Raw genomic sequence first — 22,148 nt, 5'->3', positions numbered from 1 at the left:
GTGAGGTGAGATCATGCCACTGCACTCCAGCCTGGGCATCAGAGCAAGACTCCATTTCAAAAAAAAAAAAAAAAAAGCCAGGCACGGTGGCTCACACCTGTAATCCCAGCACTTTGGGAGGCCGAGGCGGGCAGATCACGAGGTCAGGAGATCGAGACCATTCTAGCTAACACGGTGAAACCCCGTTTCTACTAAAAATACAAAAAAAATTAGCCAGGCATGGTGGTGGGCACCTGTAGTCCCAGCTACTCAGGAGGCTGAGGCAGGAGAATGGCTTGAACCCGGGAGGCGGAGTTTGCAGTAAGCCGGGATTGCGCCACTGCACTCCAGCCTGGGTTTAGAGCGAGACTCTGTCTCATAAAAAACGAACAAACAAAAAAGCCACAAAGCAAACCTCAGTCCCTCCCAAAGGAGGATGATCCAGGATCAAATGTCAACAGCAGCCAAGTCGAGAAACCTGCTCTGAACTGGCACAGTCCAACAGACCTTTTGGTAATGAAGGAAATGTTCTATAGCCCCTCTGTCCACTAAGGAAACTCACTGGCCAAACGTGGCTCCTAAGCACTTGAAATGTGGCTACTGTAACTGAGGAATGAAGTTTTTATTTTAATTCATTAAATTTCAGCAGCTGAATGTAGCTAAGGGCTATAACACTGCACCTGATAATATTACTCTAGCAACACCTCCAATGTCTCCCTGGTCAGGTGGTGGCTCATGCCTGTAATCCCAGCATTTTGCGGGGCCAAGGCAGGAGGGACTGCTTGAGTCCAGGAGTTCAAGACCAGCCTGGGCAACATAGCGAAACCCTGTCTCTATAAAAAATACAAAAATTAACCAGGCGTGGTGCCACACGCCTATAGTCCCAGCTACTCCCAAGGTTCAGGTGGGAGGATTTTGGTTTTTTTTTTGAGATGGAGTCATACTCTGTTGCCAGGCCGGAGTGCAGTGGCACAATCTCAGCTCACTGCAACCTCCACCTCCGGGTTTAAGTGATTCTCCTGCCTCAGCCTCCTGAGTAGCTGGGACTACAGGTGCGCACCATCACGCCCAGCTAATGTTTGTATTTTTGGTAGAGACAGGGTTTCATCATGTTGGCCAGGATGGTCTCAATCTCTTGACCTTGTGATCTGTCCACCTCGGCCTCCCAAAGTGCCAGGATTACAGGTATGCACCACCATGCCCAGCCCAGGTGGGAGGACTGCTTAAACCTGAGAGGTCCAGGATGCAGTGAGCTGTAATCCAGCCACCGTGGTCCAGTCTGGGCAACAGAGCATGACCCTATTTAAAAAAAAAAAAAAAAAAAAAAAGTCTTCCTGCCATGTGCCCTATAAAATCGGTGAGGACAACCAAGCAAGTCCATGGGAACATGAGTGCCTCGCTTCTCAAAGCTTCACCCACCATGGATCCCCTGAGGTCAGGAGTTTGAAATCAGCCTAGCCAACATAAAACCCTGTCTCTACTAAAAATACAAACAAAAATTTAGCTGGGCATGGTGGCAGGCGCCTATAATCCCAGCTACTCAGGAGGCTGAGGCAGGAGAATTACTTGAACCTGGGAGGTGGAGGTTGCAGTGAACCGAGATCACGCCACTGCACTCCAGCCTGGGCAACAAGAGTGAAACTGTCTCAAAAAAGAAAAAATAAAAAGCATCACCCACTAGAAGCACAAAGAGTTCAAAGATCACGTCTGCCCCATAGGCCCTTCCAGAGATGAGCATGGGCCTGGGGTCCGGAGTCCCTCATTGCAGGGTTCCTTCTTCTAGCCAAGCCTGCCATGCCTGTCTTGGAAGCCTGTCTACACCTGAGCACACTTCCTCTCAGCCCCTCACCTTGATGGTTTCCAGCTCCATGCGAAGGCGGTTATTTTCGGACAGGAGGTCTCTGTTCCTGGTTTCAATTTGTTGCAGCTGCGTCTCCAATTCAGCTTCATATTCTCGGCTTCCCTCCTGGAATTCTCGGAGTTCCTCTTGCGTATTTTCTGCCCTACAGCAGAATTGTTAATTGTCACGTAGTAATTTTTTTGAAGACAGAGTCTCGCTCTATTGCCCAGACTGGAGTGCAGTGCTGCAATCTCGTCTCATCGCAACCTCTGCTTCCCGGGTTCAAGCGATTCTCCTGCCTCAGCCTCTCGAGTAGCTGGGACCACAGGCGTGCACCACCACACCCAGCTAATTTTTCTATTTTTAGTAGTGACAGGGTTTCACCATGTTGGCCAGGCTGGTCTCAAACTCCTGATCTGCCTGCCTCGGCCTCTCTAAGTGCTGGGATTACAAGCGTTAGCCACCACCGTGCCTGGCCAAATTCAAGGAACGTTTTTAAAATATCAAGCCTGAATTACCTTTAAGTCAAATTAGAATAAAGAAGGTAGGAGGGGCGGGGTACAATGGCTCATTAAGAATTACTTGAGGACAGGAGTTCGAGACCAGCCAGGGCAACATAGCAAGACCTCTTCTCTACAAAAATGTGTTTAAAAATCAGCCGGGCATGGTGGCACACACCTGTAGTGACAGCTACCTGGGAGGCTGAGGCAGGAAGATCACTTGCGGGCCCAGGGGTTGCAGTGAGATAGGGTCACACTTGTGAAGAGCCACTGCAGTTCAGCCTGGGTGACAGAGTGAGACCCTGACTCTAAAATAATTATTTATTTATTTGAGACAGAGTCTCGCTGTGTCACCCAGACTGGAATGCAGAGGTGCGATCACAGGTCACTGCAGCCTCGACCTCCCAGGCTCAAGCAATTCTCCCATCTCAGCCTCCCAAGTAGCTGAGACTCTAAGAACATGCCACCATGCCCGCTAATTTCTGTATTTTTTGTACAGACGGGGTTTTGCCATATTGCCAGGGCTGGTCTCAAACTCCTGAGCTCAAGTGATCTGCCTACCCAAAGTGCTGGGATTACAGATGTGAGCCACTGTGCCTGGACCTAAAATAATTCTGCAATAAATAAAGGAAACTAGGGATTGGAATAAGGTGTCTATGTGCAAATTATAAAGACCCATTAGAAATAAAAACAGTGCCAAACCAAACACAAAAACAAACCTCCCAGATATGAGCACTGACCAAAACACAGTTTCAAATCTTAAAATCTGCAGCAATATATTTTGCTAGGCACAGGGAAAAGCTCTTTCCCTGTGCACAAAGAACTTACCAGATGTGGTATCTAGGAACTGATAAAAACCCTTCTAGAAAATAAGATGGACACCAGGCACAGTGGCTCACGCCTGTAACCCCAGCACTTTGGGAGGCCGAGGCGGGTGGATCACCTGAGGTCGGGAGTTCGAGAGCAGCCTGACCAACATGGAGAAACCCCGTCTCTACTAAAAATACAAAATTAGCTGGGTGTGGTGGCGTATGCCTGTAATCCCAGCTACTTGGGAGGCTGAGGCAGGAGAATCGATTGAAACCGGGAGGCGGAGCTTGTGAGCCGAGATCGCGCCACTGCACTCCAGCCTGGGCAAGAAGAGTGAAACTCCGTCTCAAAAAAAAAAAAGAAAAGAAGATGGAAGGTCAGGCATGGTGGCTCATGCCTGTAATTCCAGAACTTTGGGAGGGTGAGACAGGCAGATCGCTTGAGGCCAGGAATTCGAGACCAGCCCGGCCAGCATGGCGAAACCCCGTCTCTACTAAAAACACAAAAAATTAGCCAGGCTTGGTGGCGGGTGCCTGTGATGCCAGCTACTTGGGAGGCTAAGGCACGAGAATTGCTTGAACCCAGGAGGTGGAGGCTGCAGTGAGCCAAGATGGTGCCACTGCACTCCAGCCTGGGCAACAGAGTGAGACTCTGTCTCAAAAAAAAACCAAAAAAAGAAGAAAAAGAAAAGAAGAAGACAAAATGGAAAGTAGCATAGTAGGATAATCAGGACCATAGGTCTGGAGTTCAAATTCCAGCTCTGCTACATATTGGCCGTGTGACTGTGGGCAAGTTATCTGCCTTCACTGAGGCTCAGTTTCTTCATCTATAAAATGGGGTGCTAATAGTTTTTTCATGGGTAGTTTTGAGATAGTATAAGTTAAGCCTTTCACAATGCCTGGCACATAACAGGCCTGAAATAAAGGGTTGCTGTTCTTTTTATAGAAGAAAGAGAGCTCACACCTGTAATCCCAACACTGTGGGAGGTAGGGGTGCATCGCTTGAGTCCAAGAGTTCAAGACCAGCCTGGGCAACATAGTGAGACCCCTGTTTCCACAAAAAGAAAACAAAAGGCCTGGCCTGGTGAGGCACACCTATAGACCCAGCTACTTGGGAGGCTGAGGCGGGAGGATCACTTGAGCCCAGGAGTTTTAAGGCGGCTGTGCACTATGATCACATCTAGGAATTGCCACCGCATTCAGCCTAGGTAACACAGCAGGACCCTATCTCAAAAAAAAAAGAAAAGCAGGTGAACTCAGACTGACCTCTGTTTGTAGGTCATTGCCAGATCTTTCCAATAGTTAGCTTCTTCCTCCTCGGAGCTGAAAGTCTTTCCAGAGTCCTCCATTGTAAAAATAGGGGAAGAGATCACTCTCTTTGTGGCATGGTGTCTAGGGGAGAAGATTTTAAAATGATTATCCACATCTGGTTAAATAGGTGATCCCCTTTAACATAAAAAAAAAACAAAACTTTATGCTGGGTTAAATTATTAAATACTGCCAAAAATCTGAAGCTAAACCCAAACAAAAGACAATCCACTCACCTGTTATATGCCCTGGGTTAACATCAAGGCTCATGGATATCCCTACGTAAATATTTATTGAGCACCTACTAAAGGACCTAGGGAGCCATATAAAATGTCTCCAAGATGCCTGCCTTCCCTAAAGGGGCCTCACAGTCTGGTGGAGGGAGCGGGGGAGTAAGGGCTGGAATGGAAATTATGCATAAACAATAATAATTATTATAATTATTATTTGAGACAGAATCTTGCTCTATCACCCAGGCTGGAGTGCAGTGGCGTGATCTCAGCTCACTGCAGCCTCTGCCTCCTGGGTTCAAATGATTCTTGTGCCTCAGCCTCCTGAGCATCTGGGATTACAGGCATGCGCCACCACGCCTGGCTAATTTTTGTATTTTTAGTAGAGACAGGGTTTCGCCATGTTGGCCAGGCTGGTCTCAAACTCCTGACCTCAAGTGAACCACCCACCTCAGCCTCCCAAAGTGCTGGGATTACAGGCGTGAACCACCGCACCCAACCCCATGTAAATTTTGATAAAACTATGCGCTTAGTGTAGCCACAGAAATGTGCACAGGATTTTCACATGCAATAAATTGCATATACTTGCATGTACACATTGGTGTGTTTTGAAATATGTATGCACCTGAAAAACCATCATCACAATCAAGATAATAAACATTTCTATCAGTGCCCAGGATATTTCAGAAGTTCCAAACTCAACCTGAGAGTCAAGGAAGGCTTCCTAGAAGTGGTGACACACGAAGAGCATGTGAAATATGAAAGAGCCAGGTGCAGTGGCTCACGCCTGTAATCCCAGTACATTGAGAGGCTGAGGCAGGCAGATCATGAGGTCAGGAGTTCGAGACCAGCCTGGCCAATATGGTGAAACTCCGTCTCTACTAAAAAAAAATATAAAAATTAGCCAGGCATGGTGGTATACGCCTATAGTCCCAGCTACTCAGGAGGCTGAGGCAGGAGAATCGCTTGAACGTGGGAGGCAGAGGTTGCAGCTAACCAAGATCGTGCCACTGCACCTCCAGCCTGGGCGACAGAGTGAGACTCCATCTGAAAAAAAAAAAAAAAAGAATATGAAAGAACTGGAAGGCAATGGTAATTGAGTAGGGGAAGAAGGAATGAGGAGAAACAGCCAGGCACTTGTTAGGGGAGCTAGAGGGAGTCTGGCAGGCCTGGGTTGAAAGCTAAGGAGTGGAAGTGAACCTGGACAGACTGAAATAGAGGGGCTAAGTCACGGACGGCTTGTGCAAGATGTTAAGAAACTTAGTGGCCATCAGAAACCATTGGAGGAAGTTTAAGAAAGAGAGTGATGTGATATGAATGTGATATGATGGGCTCTCCTGCTTAAATAGCTGGTCCTGGTGGCCATGGACAGGCAGAGGAAGGACAAGGCCTAAGAAGGGGAGCTCCTGCAGCAATGCAAGAAAGGAAGGTGGAGACCAGGTCCAGTAGCTTGTGCCTGTAATCCCAGCACTTTGGCAGGCCAAGGCAGGCAGATCACTTGAGCCCAGGAGTTTGACACCAGGCTGGGTAACTTGGTGAAACCCCGTCTCTACTAAAAATAGAAAAATATCAGCTAGGTGTGGTGGCACATGCCTGTATTCCCAGCTACTCAGGAGGCTGAGATGGGAGGATCACCTGAGCCCAGGAGGCAGAGGTTGCAGTGAGCCAAGATAGTGCCACTGCACTACAGCCTGGGTGATGAAGTGAGATCCTATTTTAAAAAAGAAAAGAGAAAGGAAGGTGGCCTGAATTAGAAAGTGAGAATAGGCCAGGTATACTGGCTCACACATACAATCCCAGCACTTTGGGAGGCCAAGGCAAGAGGACCGCTTGGGGCCAGGAGTTCAAGACCAGACTGGGCAACATAGCAAGACCCTACCTTGACCAAAAAAAAAAAAAAAACTTTTTAGTAACTTAGACTGGTGTGGTGCAATATATCTGTAGTCCTAGCTACTCCGGAGGCTGACGAAGGAGGATCATGTGAGTCCAGGAGTTTGAGACCGTAGTAAGCTATGATCACCGTACTGCACTCCAGCCTGGGCAAGAGAGGGACACCTTGTCTAAAACAAAGAAAGTAGGAACGAAGATGGAGGGGACAGAAAGGGACTCCAAAAATATCTAGAAGGCAAAATTACCAGAACTTGACGAATTATGACTTTTGGGGTAGGGGAGAGAGAAAAAGGAGGTGAGGACATCTTCTGGGGCTCTACCTTAGGCAATTGGGTGCCACCACCATCCCCATCACCAGAGATAAAGACTTCTAGAAGGTGGCTGGGTGCAGTACCTCATATCTGTAATCCCAGCACACTGGGAGGCCAAAGCAGCTGGAATGCTTGAGCCCAGGAGTTCCAGACCAGCCTGGGCAACCTGGTGAGACCCTATCTCTACAAAAACTAGCTGGGCATGGTGGTGTGTCTATAGTTCCAGCTACTCGAGAGGATTAGGGGCAAGGAGAGGTCGAGGATGCAGTGACCCATGACCATGCCACTGTACTCCAGCCTGGGCAACAGAGCAAGATCCCATCTCAAAAAAAAAAAAAGGACTATCAAAAGGAAAACTCGGCCAGGCACGGTGGCTCACGCCTGTAATCCCAGCACTTTGGAAGGCCGAGGCGGGCGGATCACGAGGTCAGGAGATCGAGACCATCCTGGCTAACACGGTGAAACCCCGTCTCTATTAAAAATACAAAAAATTATCGGGGCGTGGTGGTGGGTGCCTGTAGTACCAGCTACTCAGAAGGCTGAGGCAGGAGAATGGAGTGAACTCAGGAGGAAGAGCTTGCAGTGAGCTGAGATCGTGCCACTGCACTCCAGCCTGGGCGACAGTGCGAGACTCCATCTCCAAAAAAAAAGGAAAACTCTTGGGTAGGTGGGTGGGGGGTTAGGGAGAGATAACAAACCTAGTCTCAGACATTCACAGCTTGACATGTCCATAACACACCTACATGCAATATCGGGGCTGAAACTCAGGGTTGAAATTGGGTCAACAATATCCTTTTGAGAGTCATGCATCTGTAGCTGGTTTTTCTTTTCCTTGTGACAATGAGAGAATCTCCTACGGACTCTGTATGGAACAGAGAATGCCAATATTGGAAAGGTGGGCAATTTAAGAAATGGTAACCGAAGGAGGCAGAGAAGAAACACAGAGAGAGAGAGATGAGGAGTGAGAGAGATGAGAATCAGGAGGTGTGCTGTCCTGGGAGTGGACGGTTTCAAGGGAAAAAAGGGAAACATTCCAGTGTCACAAGGATGCAACAGAGAAGCAGGGAAGATAAGGGCTGGAAAATATCCACGAGGCTGAGCGAAAGTCGGTCACTGGCAGTGTGAGCAAGAAGAGTTTCTACACAGTGGAGGAGGAAAGACGAACTGAGTGCGGGAGTAACTGGAAGGTGAAGAAGAGGAAGGAGATGTAATTCTGGAGAATTACCTAAAAGAAGATGAAACAAATTAGCCAACAGCTAGAGGATGTGGCCGGTAAGGGCCCTGGCTCTCAGGACTTTGAGCTGATTCACAACAGAGGTGAGGGAAGCAAATTTTTTTTTTTTCTTTTCTTTTCTTTTTTTTTTTTTTTTTTTTTTTTTTTTTTTTTTTTTTTTAAGAGATAGGGTCTCAATCTGTCATCCCGGCTGGAGTGCAGTGACACAATCATAGCTCACTGCACCCTTGAACTCCAAGGCGGCAGTGATCCTCCTACATCAGCCTCCTGAGTAACTGGTACTACAGGTGTGCGCCACTATGCCCACCTAATTTTTTTTTTTTTTAAGAGATGGGGTCTTACTATGTTGCCCAGGCTGGTCTCAAATTCCTGGGCTCGAGCGATCCTCCTGCCTCATACTCCCAAAGCACTGGGATTATAGGTGTGAGCCACCACACCCGGCAAGAAAGCAGACTTCTATTAACAGTTGGGCTAATGGTTTGTATACTCCCTGTTGATAGAGTCTGTCTGATGTAATCACCTATATTCTGAATTTATTTGAGGCTCTGAGCTTGTCAAAAGGGCATGATAAATCCAAATAAGATTGCATCCAGGCTGGATTCAGTGGCTTGCGCCTGTAATCCCAGCACTTCAGGAGGCTGAGGCAGGCGGATCACAAGGTAGGAGTTCAAGACCAACCTGGCCAATAGGGTGAAACCCCGTCTCTACTAAAAACACAAAAATTAGGCAGGTGCAGTGGCGGGTACCTGTAGTCCCAGCTACTCAGGTGGCTAAGGCAGGAGAATCGCTTGAACCCAGGAGGTGGAGGTTGCAGTGAGCCGAGATTGCACCACTACACTCCAGCCTGAATGACAGAGCGAGACTCCGTCTCAAAAAAAAAAAAAAAAAAGATTGTGTCCAAGGCCAGGCACAGTGGCTCACACTTGTAATCCCAGCACTTTGGGAGGCCAAGGCGGGTGAATCACCTGAGCTCAGGAGTTTGAAACCAGCCTGGTCAACATAGTGAAACCCTGTTTCTACTAAAAATATAAAAATTAGCTGGGCATGGTGGTGTGCACCTGTAATCCCCGCTACTCGGGAGGCTGAGGCGGGAGAATCACTTGAACCCAGGAGGCAGAGGTTGTAGTGAGCCGAGATTGCACCACTGCACTCCAGCCTGGGCACTAGAGCAAGACTCCCTCTCAAAAAAAAAAAAAAAAAAGGTTGTGCCCAAGGTCCCTTCCTTCCCTCAGGAGAACTCAGAGGCTGGTGTGTATCCTTGGGGACAAAGGAATGAGCAAAAACCATCACTTTCAAAGATACAACCAAAAAGTTATAGTTGTGGTTAAAACATGAAATCATTAGGCTTAACATGTAAGTATCAACACAGACACCACCACTAACTTCTGGTGGAAGTTAATGAGCCTCACCCATGTTGACCCAATGACAGAGGTGGGCCTAATTCACGCAGAACCAGGAAATACATAATTGTACCTAGATTCAAGCACGGAACTTACTGATAACTCTACATTTGTTGGGACCCATATTCACTTTCAATCCTTTCCCTCATTTAGAGAAAACATGCTATTTCCTGACCCACCCATCCCTCTGGGAAGCAGATTCTCTGAAAGTTTGATCAAGGCAGAAGGGCGAAATGTCATATGCTCAGACGTGGTGGCTCCTGCCTGTAATCCCAGCACTTTGGGAGGCTGAGGCAGGCAGATGACTTGAGGTCAGGAGTTCAGGCAGATGGCTTGAGACCAGCCTGGCCAAGATCCTGTCTCCACTAAAAATACAAAAATTAGCTGGGTGTGGTGGCAGGCACCTATCATCCCAACTACTCGGGAAGCTAAGGCACAAGAATCGCTTGAACCCAGAAGGCAGAGGTTGCAGTGAGCCACGATCATACCACTGCACTCCAGCCTGGACAACAGAGCAAGACTCCATTTCAAAAACATATAAACAAAAAATAAATGTCATACAAAGCTAATGATTTGTAGTTGTTTTTTTTTCCAGACATGCACTCATGTTTCCATCTTCTGTGACAGCACAATATGCCCTTTGGAGAATATCCTACTCATTTCATGAGTTCAGAGGGATCTGACATCATCCTCCGCATCTGGGAGGAGGCATATGCCTACTCATGTCCTTAGTGATCAGCTCACCAGTTGGGCTAACCCACACAGAGCCAGTGACAGAGGTGGGCCTAATTCACGCAGAACCAATGACAGGGTGAGCCTCACCCATGTTGAACCAATGACAGAGGTGGGCCTAATTCACGAAGAATCAATGACAGGGTGAGCCTCACCCATGTTGAGCCAATGACAGAGGTGGGCCTAATTCACGAAGAATCAATGACAGGGTGAGCCTCACCCATGTTGAGCCAATGACAGAGGTGGGCCTAATTCACGCAGAACCAATGATAGTATGAGCCTAACCCATCCATGCTCAGTCAGTGACAGGTATGGGTCTAACCCATGCTGAGCCAATGACTGGCTTAAGGATGGGCCTAACCCATACTGAGCCAATGAGGGCCCGGGTCCAGACCTTTTGCACAGCTGTCAAAAATGAAACTCTCCTTCCACTAGGGTTGGTAAGGTGGCTGGAGGTAAGCCTGAAACTGCTGGTGGTCATCTTGCTATCAGAAGGGAGAGCCTGCCTGAGAGTGAAGCCAAAACAGAGGAGAGCATAGCCAAGAGATGAGAGATGGAAAGCCTGGGTCCTGACAATATCATTTGAACACCTGGATGCAGCCACACCTGATTTAAGGTTATGAGATAATCAATTCCCTGTCTTGGTTACATCAGTTGGGGTTAGATTTCTGCCACGCAGGAATCCTAATGAATGTATGGAGTCAATGACCTTACTTGCTCAAAGTCAAAAGGGTAGAGTGGTGCCTGGAGCAGTGGCTCACGCCTGTAATCAAAACCCCTTGTGAGGCCGAGGCAAACGGATCACTTGAGGTGAGAAGTTTGAGACCAGCCTAGCCAACATGGTAAAACCCCGTCTCTACTAAAAATACAAAAACAAAAATTAAACAGGCACGGTGGTGCGCACCTATAGTCCCAGCTACTCAGAAGGCTGAAGCAGGAAAAATCACTTAAGCCTGAGAGGCGGAAGCTGCAGTAAGCCAAGATCACCGCACTCCAGCCTTCCAGCCTAGGCGACAGAACAAGCCACTCAAAAAAATAAAAAGGGGGTAGAGTGTTAACAGCAGTCATTAACAAGGCCAGGAGCAGCATAAACCTAGGCCAATGACTCCCTGCTCAAGCCATAAGCTCTAATAAGCCCAGATCTCATGTAATATGTTGTCATCAAACCAATTCTATAGCAACAATAGCCCAGGGCCAAGGCATCTATCAATGAGCACTGTATGGCCATTAAGACATTGGTGGCTGGGTGCAGTGGCTCACGCCTGTAACCTCAACACTTTGGGAAGCCAAGGCAGGTGATTCACCTGAGGTCAGGAGTTCGAGACCAGCCTGGCCAACATGGTGAAACCCCATCTCTACTAAAAATACAAGAAATTAGCCAGGTGTGGTGGCAGTCACCTGTAATCCCAGCTACTCGGGAGGCTGAGGCAGAAGAATCGCTTGAACCCAGGAGGCAGAGGTTGCAGTGAACCAAGATCGTGCCATTGTACCCCAACCTGGATGATAAGAGTGAAACGCTGCCTTAAAAAAAAAAAAAAAGACATTGGTGATCCTATTGAGGGTAGTCTCAGTCCACGGCATGGAAGGTCGTCAGCATACAATAAAGTCAAGAAGTGAGGAACCAGGAACAACAAAAGCACTGACTCCTCCTGAAGTTAGGTAAAAGATGTGCAAGATTCAATGTGATCAGGCCCCTGCATAGTTTTCTACATATTTCCTACCCTACCACCTCTCATTCATTTATGTCCCAACCACACCGCCTTTTTCTCTTCCTTGAACACCCAAGCCTGGCAGGGTGCGGTGGTTCATGCCTGTAATCCCAGTACTTTGGGAGGCCACGGTGGGTAGATCATTTGAAGTCAGGAGTTCAAGACCACCCTGGCCAACATGGTGAAACCCCTTCTCTGCTAAAAATACAAAAATTAGCTGGGTGTAGTGGCACATGCCTGTAATCCCAGCTACTCGGGAGGCTGAAACAGAAGAATCTCTTGAAACCGGGAGGTAGAGGTTGCAGTGAGCCGAGATCCTGCCATCACACTCCAGCCTGGGTGACAGAGCAAGACTCCATCTCAAAAAAAGAAGAGAGTAATAATAATAATAATAATAAAAGAGCTTCTTAAAACACTTATCTTGGCCAGTAAGGTTTAAAAACTTAAGCCTCAGGAAAGAAATGAATCTGAGATGTTTTAGGACGTGCAGCTATTGTGGGACAGGTTCTAATTACAACGGGCTGATGGGAGGGATCTGGTTTTGGATTTCAAGGACTGCGGAGAAACTAAGCAGAGAACTGGATTTATATCACTGCCTGCAAAACCTTTCACCCCAACCGAGAGACAAAAACCACAGGAACGGCATTTCAACCAAAAACCCTTACATTTTAAAAGCTATCCTTAAGGAAGAGAGATGCTGGAGGCGAAGAAGGAAGAAGTAACAGCTGCACTTCACTTTATCATAAAACAGCAATCTTAAAAGTATAAGATTTTTGCCTTTGTCATTTAAAAATGTCAGAGAGAGGCAGGGCACGATGGCTCACGCCTATAATCCCAGCACTTTGGGAGACTGAGGTGGGCAGATTGCTTGAATCTAGGAGTTTGAAACCAGCACAAGGTGAAACCCTGTCTCTACTAAAAATACACAAATCAGCCGGGCATCACGATGCATGCCTGTAGTCCCAGCACTTTGGGAGGCCGAAGCGGGTGGATCGCCTGAGCCCAGGAGTTCGAGACCAGCCTGGGCAACATGGTGAAACCCCATCTCTACTAGAAACACAAAAATTAGCCAGGCGTGATGGAACGTGCCTATAATCCCAGCTACTTGGGTGGTTGAGGCAAGAGAATTGCTTGAACCCAGAGGCAGAGGTTGCAGTGAGCGGAGATTGCACCACTGCACTCCAGCCTGGGCAACAGAGCGAGACTCTGTCTCAAAAAATAAATAAATAAATAAATAAACAAATAAATAAATAAATAAACAACATGAAAACGTCAGAAAGTTCTATTGCACTACTCTCTGCGGCAGAAAGCAGGCAAGATGACTTGCAAGGGTTCCCTTATTTTATCAGCATTAAGTACTGAATTTGCCTTCTGTTTGCTGTGTGCTAGACATTTCAAAAATTGTTTGCAAACATTATCCTCTCTAAGCTGTGCAACTGTAAGAGATGGCTAAACAGGACAACCGCTCTGTTTCTTGGAAGCAGAAACACTGTAGGCCTTGGTCATCTCTAAATGTGCATGTGAGCAGCAGAGGCAAACTAGATCCAAGTTCAAGGGGTCTTTGCATTCAAGTCCAAGGCTTCCCAGGGGTTGCAAACTGACTGACTGGAGATTAGATTCACTTGTTTCATTTGGCCCACACAGTCTTTCCTTTTTTTTTTTTTTTTTTTTTTGAGTCAGAATCTTACTGTGTTGCCCAGGCTGGAGTACAGTGGCATGATCTCAGCTCACTGCAACCTCCACCTCCCAGGTTCAAGCGATTCTCCTACCTCAGCCTCCCTAGTAGCTATGATTACAGGTGCACGTCATGACACCTAGCTAATTTTTTGTATTTTTAGGAGAGACGGGGCTTCGCCATGTTGGCCAGGCTGGTCTCAAACTCCTGACCTCAGGTGATCTGCCCGCCTAGGCCTCCCAAAGTGCTGGGATTACAGGTGTGAGCCATCGTGCCCGGCCCTCACACAGTGTTTTAAAAGGCACTGTAATAGACAGGTGTTAATACCTGGTCTCAGTATATGCAACTTTGCGCCTGCTATCTTAAAAATGGATCCCACGCTGGGCGCGGTGGCTCAAGCCTGTAATCCCAGCACTTTGGGAGGCCGAGACGGGCGGATCACGAGGTCAGGAGATCGAGACCATCCCGGCTAACACAGTGAAACCCCGTCTCTACTAAAAATACAAAAAAAAAACTTAGCCGGGCGAGGTGGCAGGCGCCTGTAGTCCCAGCTACTGCTACTCGGGAGGCTGAGGCAGGAGAATGGCGTGAACCCGGGAGGCGGAGCTTGCAGTGAGCTGAGATCTGGCCACTGCACTCCAGCCTGGGTAACAGAGCGAGACTCCGTCTCAAAAAAAAAAAAAAAAAATGGATCCCACAGGCATTTATTTCATCTGTGTGCCACTAACCTGCATTCTTAATACACCATCACACCATCAGCTCTGCCCCAGCAGCTCTGTGGACAAATCTGATGGGAGCATGCAAGAAACAATGACAAACTAGGACCCAGTGGGACAAAAAGTATCTATTTTGCACAACTGAGATCTATGCCTCCTTCAAAAATTTGTTTCTGGCCAGGTGTGGTGGCTCACGCCTGTAATCCCAGCACTTTGGGAGGGTGAGGCAGGCAGATCACTTGAGCTCAGGAGTTCGAGACTAGCCTGGGCTACATGGTGAAACCCCATCTCTACCAAAAATACAAAAAACTAGCCGAGTGCAGTGATGCACACCTGTGGTCCCAGCTACTCAGGAGGCTGAGGTGAGAGGATCACTTGAGCCTGGGAGGCGGAGGTTGCAGTGAGCCAAGATCACCCCACGGCACTCCAGCCTGGGTGACAGAGCGAGAATCCGTCTCAAAAAAGAAAAAAAAAAGTTGTTTCCACATGCTTTTTTTTTTTTTTTTTTTTGCATGTTTTACATGATTAAAGCTAAGAAAAAAGTCTGAAAATACACTTGAGACACACACCTCTGATTTTAAAACTCTGGGAAAAAAGCAAAGCAATCTCTTTCAGCTTTCCTCTGAGAGAAGAAAGCCAGCACAGCTAGTCAGGAGCAATAAACATAAAGAAACCATCAATAATTAACTCAGCACCCTTCTCCATCCCCACTCCGTATCCTTCCCAATCAAAACAAACAGAAGAGCGGGAGGGAAGGGAAAGAAGCTGCCAAATGTCCGTACATGCTCCGACAGCCAGGACGCAGGCTTTGCATTTTGCAGAAGTGACATCACTAGGGTAACATCGGTCAAGAGTCAGCAAGCCTGGCTTCTGTCTTTGTGCTTTCCAAGTTTATAATGATCAGCCTACAAAAATACTTAGGCCGGCAAGGATCCATGTTCAAAGATGCACACCATCATTCACTAATGTGGAAAACTGGAAACCTCAATGTCAACAGAGGACTGAATGGAAAACGATGCAGTTGTTAAGAACTGTATGTACTAATATGGAAGAAAGCTCACGATATGTTACAAATGGGTGCCCACTTTTGTTTACTTCCCTCTCTCTGCACACAGAATAGAAAAGGGTCTGGAGGATGCACCAGAATGGGGGTAAAGCAAGCCCTGTGGATATGTACCTGACACACTGCTTTAAGATACACTACATATACATCTATACAGTAAGCACAGATTGCTTTAGAGATTTTAAAAAGCTTAGGCCAGGCGCCGTGGCTCTCTCCTAACCCAGCACTTTGGGAGGCTGAGGCAGAAGGATCACTTGAGCCCAGGAGTTCGAGACCAGCCTGGGCAACATAGTGAGACCCCTATCTCTACAAAAAATTTTAAAAATTAGCCAGGTATGGTGGCATGTACCTTTAGTCCCAAATACTTGGGAGGCTCAGGCAAGAGGATTGCTTGAGCCTGAGAGGTCGAGACTGCAGTGAGCTGTGATTGCATCACTGTGCTCCAGCTTGGGCGACAGAGTGAGACCCTGTCTCAAAAAACAAACAAACAAAAACTTGGACAAAAAATAAAATAGCTATTGTTCCAGGATAATTTTATTCTACTGAACCAAGTTCCAGGGAAAGAATTTTTCCTACTGTGGTTTTGCCTCCTCCATCCCTTTTCAAACATTTCTTGAACACATACTAAGTGCTGGGCACTGCTTAAGGGGGCAGACGAAAAGCACCTACATCCATTGCACGAGGTACACACATAGTACTAGCTGCAGGCACAAACTTTCTGTACACAGGCATGCTCATGTTAGGAAATTACCTTGTGAGGAAAAGGAGTGTCATTTCTCAGTTCACACATTCTAAGGCAAAAGAACACACTTTGGGCTGGGTGCAGCGGCTCATGCCTCTAAGTAATCTCAGCACTGTGGGAGGCCCAGACAGAAGGACTGCTTGAGCCCAGGAATTTGAGACCAGCCTGGGCAACAAAGCAAGACTCTGCCTCTACATAAAAAAAAAGAATAATGATAGGGTCGGGTGCAGTGGCTCATGCCTGTAATCCCAGCACTTTGGGAGGCCGAGGCGGGCAGATCATGAGGTCAGAAGTACAAGACCAGCCTGGCCAAAATGGTGAAATTCCATCTCTACTAAAAATTAGCCGGGCATGGTGGCACACACCTGTAATCCCAGCTATTCAGGAGGGTGAGGCAGAAGAATCACTTGAACCCGGGAGGCTGAGATTGCCGGGAGGCTGAGGTTGCAGTGAGCCGAGATCGCGCCACTGCACTCCACCCTGGGCAACAGAGCAAGACTCCGTCTCTAAATAAATAAATAAATAAAATAAAAGAACACACTTTGGAAACAAAAATAACATCCAACAGAATAAGTCAAGTTAATAAACTGTTATCCAACATGGGATAAAATATATGAATCAAAGGCCCCTGAGACTTCAGCGGCACAGATCATCTGCATTTAATCCTACACAAAACACACACTAAGAGGAAAGGCTCAAAATGGGTTGTAGGCTGGGAACGGTGGCTCACGCCTGTAATCCCAGCACTTTGGGAGGCTAAGGCGGGCAGATCACGAGGTCAGGAAATCCAGACCATCCTGGCTAACATGGTGAAACCCCATCTCTACTGAAAAATAGAAAAAATTAGCCGGGTGTGGTGGCACGCACCTGTAGCCCCAGCTACTCCAGAGGCTGAGGCAGGAGAATCGCTTGAACCCGGAAAACGGAGGTTGCAGTGAGCCAAGATAAAAAAGCCACTGCACTCCAATCTGGGCGACAGAGTGAGACACTGTCTCAAAAAAAAAAAAAAAAAAAAAAAAGGGAGGGGGTTGTATACCAATGAGGTGATGGAGGCTGGGGTGGTCGGGTAACAAGAGGCTTCGGGAATAGCTGGAATCTAATTAATCTTCAAAACACCCGACCCATGCCCTAAAATACCATCCTGTTCTAGAATACACTATAACAAAACTAAAAATGATGAACCTGCCCAGGTCGTGCTGCAAAGGCCTTTTCTTTAAAACGTTAAAAGGGGCCTCGGGCTCAAACTAGAAATTAAGAGACATAACCTGGTACTAACCACGGACAAAGCCATCAAGGAAGCTCAGGCCCTCAGGAGGCAGAAAGCCTGAGATGGCTCGGAAAAGATAAAGTCGCCTCCCCAAAAGCGATGTCAAGGTGACAGCGGGGTTTCCCAGGACCTCAGAGAGACAGGTGAGCCCAGCCATCACTCAAGCTGCGGAATAAGCATTTTCGTCCTTTACCCAATCCGTCCCCAATGTGCTGTCAGAAGAAACCCGAACCGTCCTGCGGCAGAGACTGGAGCAAAGCGAGAGGAGACTGCCCCAAACATGTTCCCGGAGGGAGGGAGCGGGGGGAGGTTTTTGGAAAGAGGCCTGCAGGGGCGGGACAGTGGGTGTGAAGGCAGGGGTAGCGCTGCAATCGGGGTGTCTAGGGTCGCAGGGAAGGGGGTGGCAGGATGGAGGGGTAGGAGAGAGAAAGAGAAAAGAGACGAGGGGCATCTAGGAAAGGAGTATGGGGAGGGAGGAAGAGGAGAAAGAGGATGGAGCCTGGCAGCGGGGGTTTGGGGAAGGGCAAGGCTGAACCACCCAGGAAGTCCCGGAAGGAGGAGAGGGCAACCGGGTGGAAGAGAGACCAGCGCAGAAAGAGAAACAAAGTTGCCAAGGGCGAGGGGCGGGCGCGAGGGACGCACGGGTGGCAAGGCACTCAGTGCCTAACTTTTTAGGACCGGAGGCTCCAGGGAGGCGGGATTTTGGAGCCCGGGGACCGGGGGAGTCCAGGCGGCCGGGAAGCGACCCGCAAGCCAGGGGCGTGGGGGTACCTGCCAGGCGGTGGCCCGGGGTTCCGGGGTCCTGGGGCGGGGCAGAGGAGCCTTCCCAGTTGCGGAGGAGGTCCCGGGCAGCCACCCCGACCCCAGCCCGGCGCAGCCCCGCACTTACCGGTGCAGGCGCGGCGAAGACAAGGCGGCGGCGGCGGCGGCTGTGAGGGGCGGTACGGCCCCGGCCCTCCGGACCCCGCCCCCGCCCCCGCCCCCGCCCCGGAGCCCGCAGCCGGCGCCGCCCATTGGCTGCTGCTCCACGGTACCGCGTCCGCCTTGGCCAATCAGCGCAGAGCAGCGTCGTTTGGAAACTTTTTTCCCAGGCCGGGCGCGGCGGGGCCACGCGGCGGAGGCTCCTGGCCGGAGGGGGGCTTGGGAGGCGCCGGCTGCCGGGCGCTGGGCTGGGGCGGGCGGGCCTTGGAGATGCTGCAGGACGCTGCCTGGACACCCGGGAAATGGGTTTGGGCTTGCGGGCCGCGCATTTCAGGAAAATAAGCCGGCCTCTTCTTCACTCCGATTGCATTTTCCCGTTTTTGCACTTTCCCCAAATCAGAAGGAAAGACAAAGATTCAGGCCCACTGGAGCTAGCAGTGCCCCGTGCCCTTCCTACTCTTTTACATCCAAAGTGAATCTTCAGCATCATTATCTTCTCCAGAGGCAAGAGAACTTAGTGCACAAGAATTTGGTCATAAGCTTGGCTTTGAGTCCTAGCTCTGCCCCTTACTAACTGTGTGATCTTGGGAAAGTTGTTTGGCCTCTATGATTCCGTTTCCTCGCCTCTATGACTCTGTTTCCTCATCTATAAAACGCCATTATGGGTCTGGCGCGGTGGTCACGCCTGTAACCCCAGCACTTTGGGAGGCCAAGGCAGGTGGATCAAGAGGGCAGGAGTTCAAGACCACCCTGGCCGACATGGTGAAACCCCGTCTCTACTAAAGATACAAAAAATTAGCTTGATGTGGTGGCGCGCGCCTGTAATCCCAGCTACTCAGGAGGCTGAGGCAGGAGAATCGCGGGAACCCGGGAGGTGGAGGTTGCAGTGAGCCGAGATCACACCACTGCACTCTAGCCTAGGCTACAGGGCAAGACTCCGTCTTAAAGAACAAACAAACAAAAGACAAAAACACGACATTATGCAGAGGACTAAATGAGTTAACAGCATTTGTAAAAACGTTTACAACAGAAATTTTAACATAGTAAGTACAATATATGTATTTGTTAAATAATCTTGATTTTATTTATTTATTTATTTTGAGATGAAGTCTCCCTCTGTCTCCCAGGCTGGAGTGCAGTGGCCTCATCTCCACTCACTGCAACCTCCGCCTTCTGAGTTCAATTAATTCTCCTGCTTCAGCCTCCCGAGTAGCTGGGATTACAGGCCCACATCACCACACCTGGCTAATTTTTGTATTTTCAGTAGAGGCGGGGTTTCACCATGTTGGCCAGGCTGGTCTCAAATCCCTGACCTCAGGTGATCCACTCACCTCGGCCTCCCAAAGTGCTGGGTACAGGCATGAGCCACCGCACCCTGCCTGATGATGATGATTTTTAAATGTGTGTGTGTGCCAGGCACAATTCTCACAGCAACCCTAATTGTTTACTAACAAATTTAAAAAGAATTTTTTTTCTTTTTTTTTGAGACGGAGTTTCCCCTCTCGTTGCCCAGGCTGGAGTGCAATGGCGTGATCTCGGCTCACTGCAATGTCCGCCTCCCAGGTTCAAACGATTCTCTTGCCTCAGTCTCCCTAGTAGCTGGGATTACAGGCGCCCACCACCACGCCCAGCTAATTTTTTGTATTTTTAGTAGAGACACAGTTTCACTATGTTGGCCAGGCTGGTCTCGAACTCCTGACCTCAGGCGATACACCTGCCTCAGCCGTCCAAAGTGCTGGGATTGCAGGCGTGCGCCACCATGCTTGGCTGGAATTTTTTTTTAACTTTTCTTCCAAAACATCTTGTCATAACATGTTCATTAACAAACATGGAGCATTCTGGTTAGTGGGTATAAAAATAGAGTTAGAATGAATAAGATGTAGTATATGGAAGCACAAGAGGGCTACAGTCCACAACAATGTATTGTACATTTTTAAATAACTAAAGGAGTATAAGTGGAGTGCTTGTAACACAAACAAAGAATAAATGCTTGAGGTGATGGACACCCATTTACCCTGATGTGATTATGATGCATTGTATGCCTGTATCAAAATATCTCATGTACTCCATAAATATAAACACCTACTGTGTGCTCATACAAACTAAAAATATGTATATTATTATCCAGCTTTTTTTTTTTTTTTTTTTTTGAGACAGTCTCACCCTGTGACATAGGCTGGAGTGCAGTGGCACAATCTGCTCACTGCATCCTGGACCTCCCAAGTAGCTGGGACCACAGGTGTGCACCACCACACCCAGCTAAGTTTTACGTTTTTGTTTTTTTTTTTTTTTGTAGGGACGTGGATCTCACTATGATGCCCAGACTGGTCTCGAACTCCTGGGCTCAAGGGATCCTCCTGCCTCAGTCTCCCTCCCAAAGTGCTGGGATTATAGGCTGAACCACAGCACCTGGCATTATGAGCATTCTTCTGTACAATGCACCCTTACAGCACAGTGAACACGTCAGACAAGGTACCTGGCCTCAAAGGGCTTATATTGTTAACAGAGAAACACACTAAATCCATAAGCAGAAAAAGTAACATTTCAGATCTTGATAAGTGCTATGACTAAGGCAAGCTCGTTTGATAGAAAAGGGCTGGGAGGGGTCACTTCAGATACTATGGTCAGGGAAGGCCACGATAGAGAGGCAACCATGCAATTGAACCACAGATGATGCACCATAGGAAAGCATTTTATTGTATCCATGTTAAAGATGAGGAAATAAAGGTGCAGGAAGTTAATTGAGTTGCCTGAGGTCTTACAACTAGTAATTAACAAATCAGGCTTCAGAGCTGGCTCTGACTCCTAAACCCTCCTTCTGTAGCACTATGCTGGAGGCAAAGAGATCTTAGCCATTACAGGGTCTCCCACCCCACTCCTGCCTTCCTGCTGTCCTTAGAATAGCCTTTCTCAAATTCTACTTTGGACTCCTTGCTAATTCCTAAAAACTGCTTAGAGGCAAAAAGGGGAACCCCACCACCTATCAACAGGCTTAAGGAAAGTACCAAATGTCTTTCAGGAAACTTCCCAAACATAAATGAATCATTTACATCCTGCTTCACACTTTACTACCTCTGATGCCTTGCCCCTTGGAATTTTATTTTATTTTATTTTGAAACAGAGTCTCACTCTGTTGCCCAGGCTGGAGTGCAGTGCTGCAATCTAGGCTCACTGCAACCTCCGCCTCCTGGGTTCAAGAAGATTCTCCCGCCTCAGCCTCTCAAGTAGCTGGGATTACAGGTGTTCACCACCATGCCCAGCTAATTTTTCTATTTTAGTAGAGACGGTGTTTCACCATGTTGGCCAGGCTGGTTTCGAACTCCTGACCTCAAGTGCTCCAGCCGCCTCAGCCTCCCAAAGTGCTGGGATTACAGGCGTGAACCACCGCACCAAGCCTCCCCTTAGGAATTTTATTATTTACTTATTTATTGAGATGGAGTCTCACTCTGTCACCCAGGCTAGAGTGCAGTGGTGCGATCTCTGCTCATTGTAACCCCCACCTCCTGGTTCAAGTGATTCTCCTGCCTCAGCCTCCCAAGTAGCTGGAATTATTCCCCCCTTGGATTTTTTTGTTTTATTTTGTTTTGACAGAGTCTCACTCTGTCACACAGACTGGAGTGCAGTGGCGCGATCTCAGCTCACCGCAACCCCTTCCTCCTGGGTTCAAGCGATTCTCCTGCCTCAGATTCCTGAGTAGCTGGGATTACAGATGTGTACCACCATGCCCAGCTAATTTTGTAGTTTTAGTAGAGACAGGGTTTCACCATGTTGGCCAGGCTGGCCTCAAACTCCTGACCTCAACTGATCTACTCGCCTCAGCTC

The 22,148-nt window shown here is 48.3% G+C and overlaps 1 protein-coding gene across 19 annotated transcripts in view; it reads right to left on the bottom strand.

The window, feature by feature from the left end:
• NDE1 (nudE neurodevelopment protein 1) overlaps positions 1-22,148 on the bottom strand; it is an 83,888-nt gene that overhangs the window by 58,316 nt on the left and 3,424 nt on the right. For 5 of the 19 annotated variants that reach the window (XM_065537637.2, XM_065537641.1, XM_065537642.2 and 2 more), the window contains exons 1-3: positions 18,295-18,329; positions 4,395-4,520; positions 1,829-1,982 (exon numbers count right to left, since the gene is read on the bottom strand). In XM_065537637.2, the coding sequence (XP_065393709.1) occupies positions 1,829-1,982; positions 4,395-4,477 (237 nt within the window). In that variant the 5' untranslated portion in view covers positions 4,478-4,520; positions 18,295-18,329. Of the gene's footprint in view, positions 1-1,828; positions 1,983-4,394; positions 4,521-4,672; positions 4,799-7,606; positions 7,730-16,503; positions 16,645-17,414; positions 17,656-18,176; positions 18,330-22,148 lie in introns of those variants that run through there. The other 14 variants (XM_065537646.2, XM_074028307.1, XM_074028303.1 and 11 more) reach the window with 8 other exon arrangements.

This window comes from Macaca fascicularis, chromosome 20 (genome assembly GCF_037993035.2).
Source record: "Macaca fascicularis isolate 582-1 chromosome 20, T2T-MFA8v1.1".
Lineage (NCBI taxonomy): Eukaryota > Metazoa > Chordata > Mammalia > Primates > Cercopithecidae > Macaca > Macaca fascicularis.
Note: the sequence above shows the minus strand (reverse complement) of the source record. Positions and strands in the feature narration are given on the sequence as shown.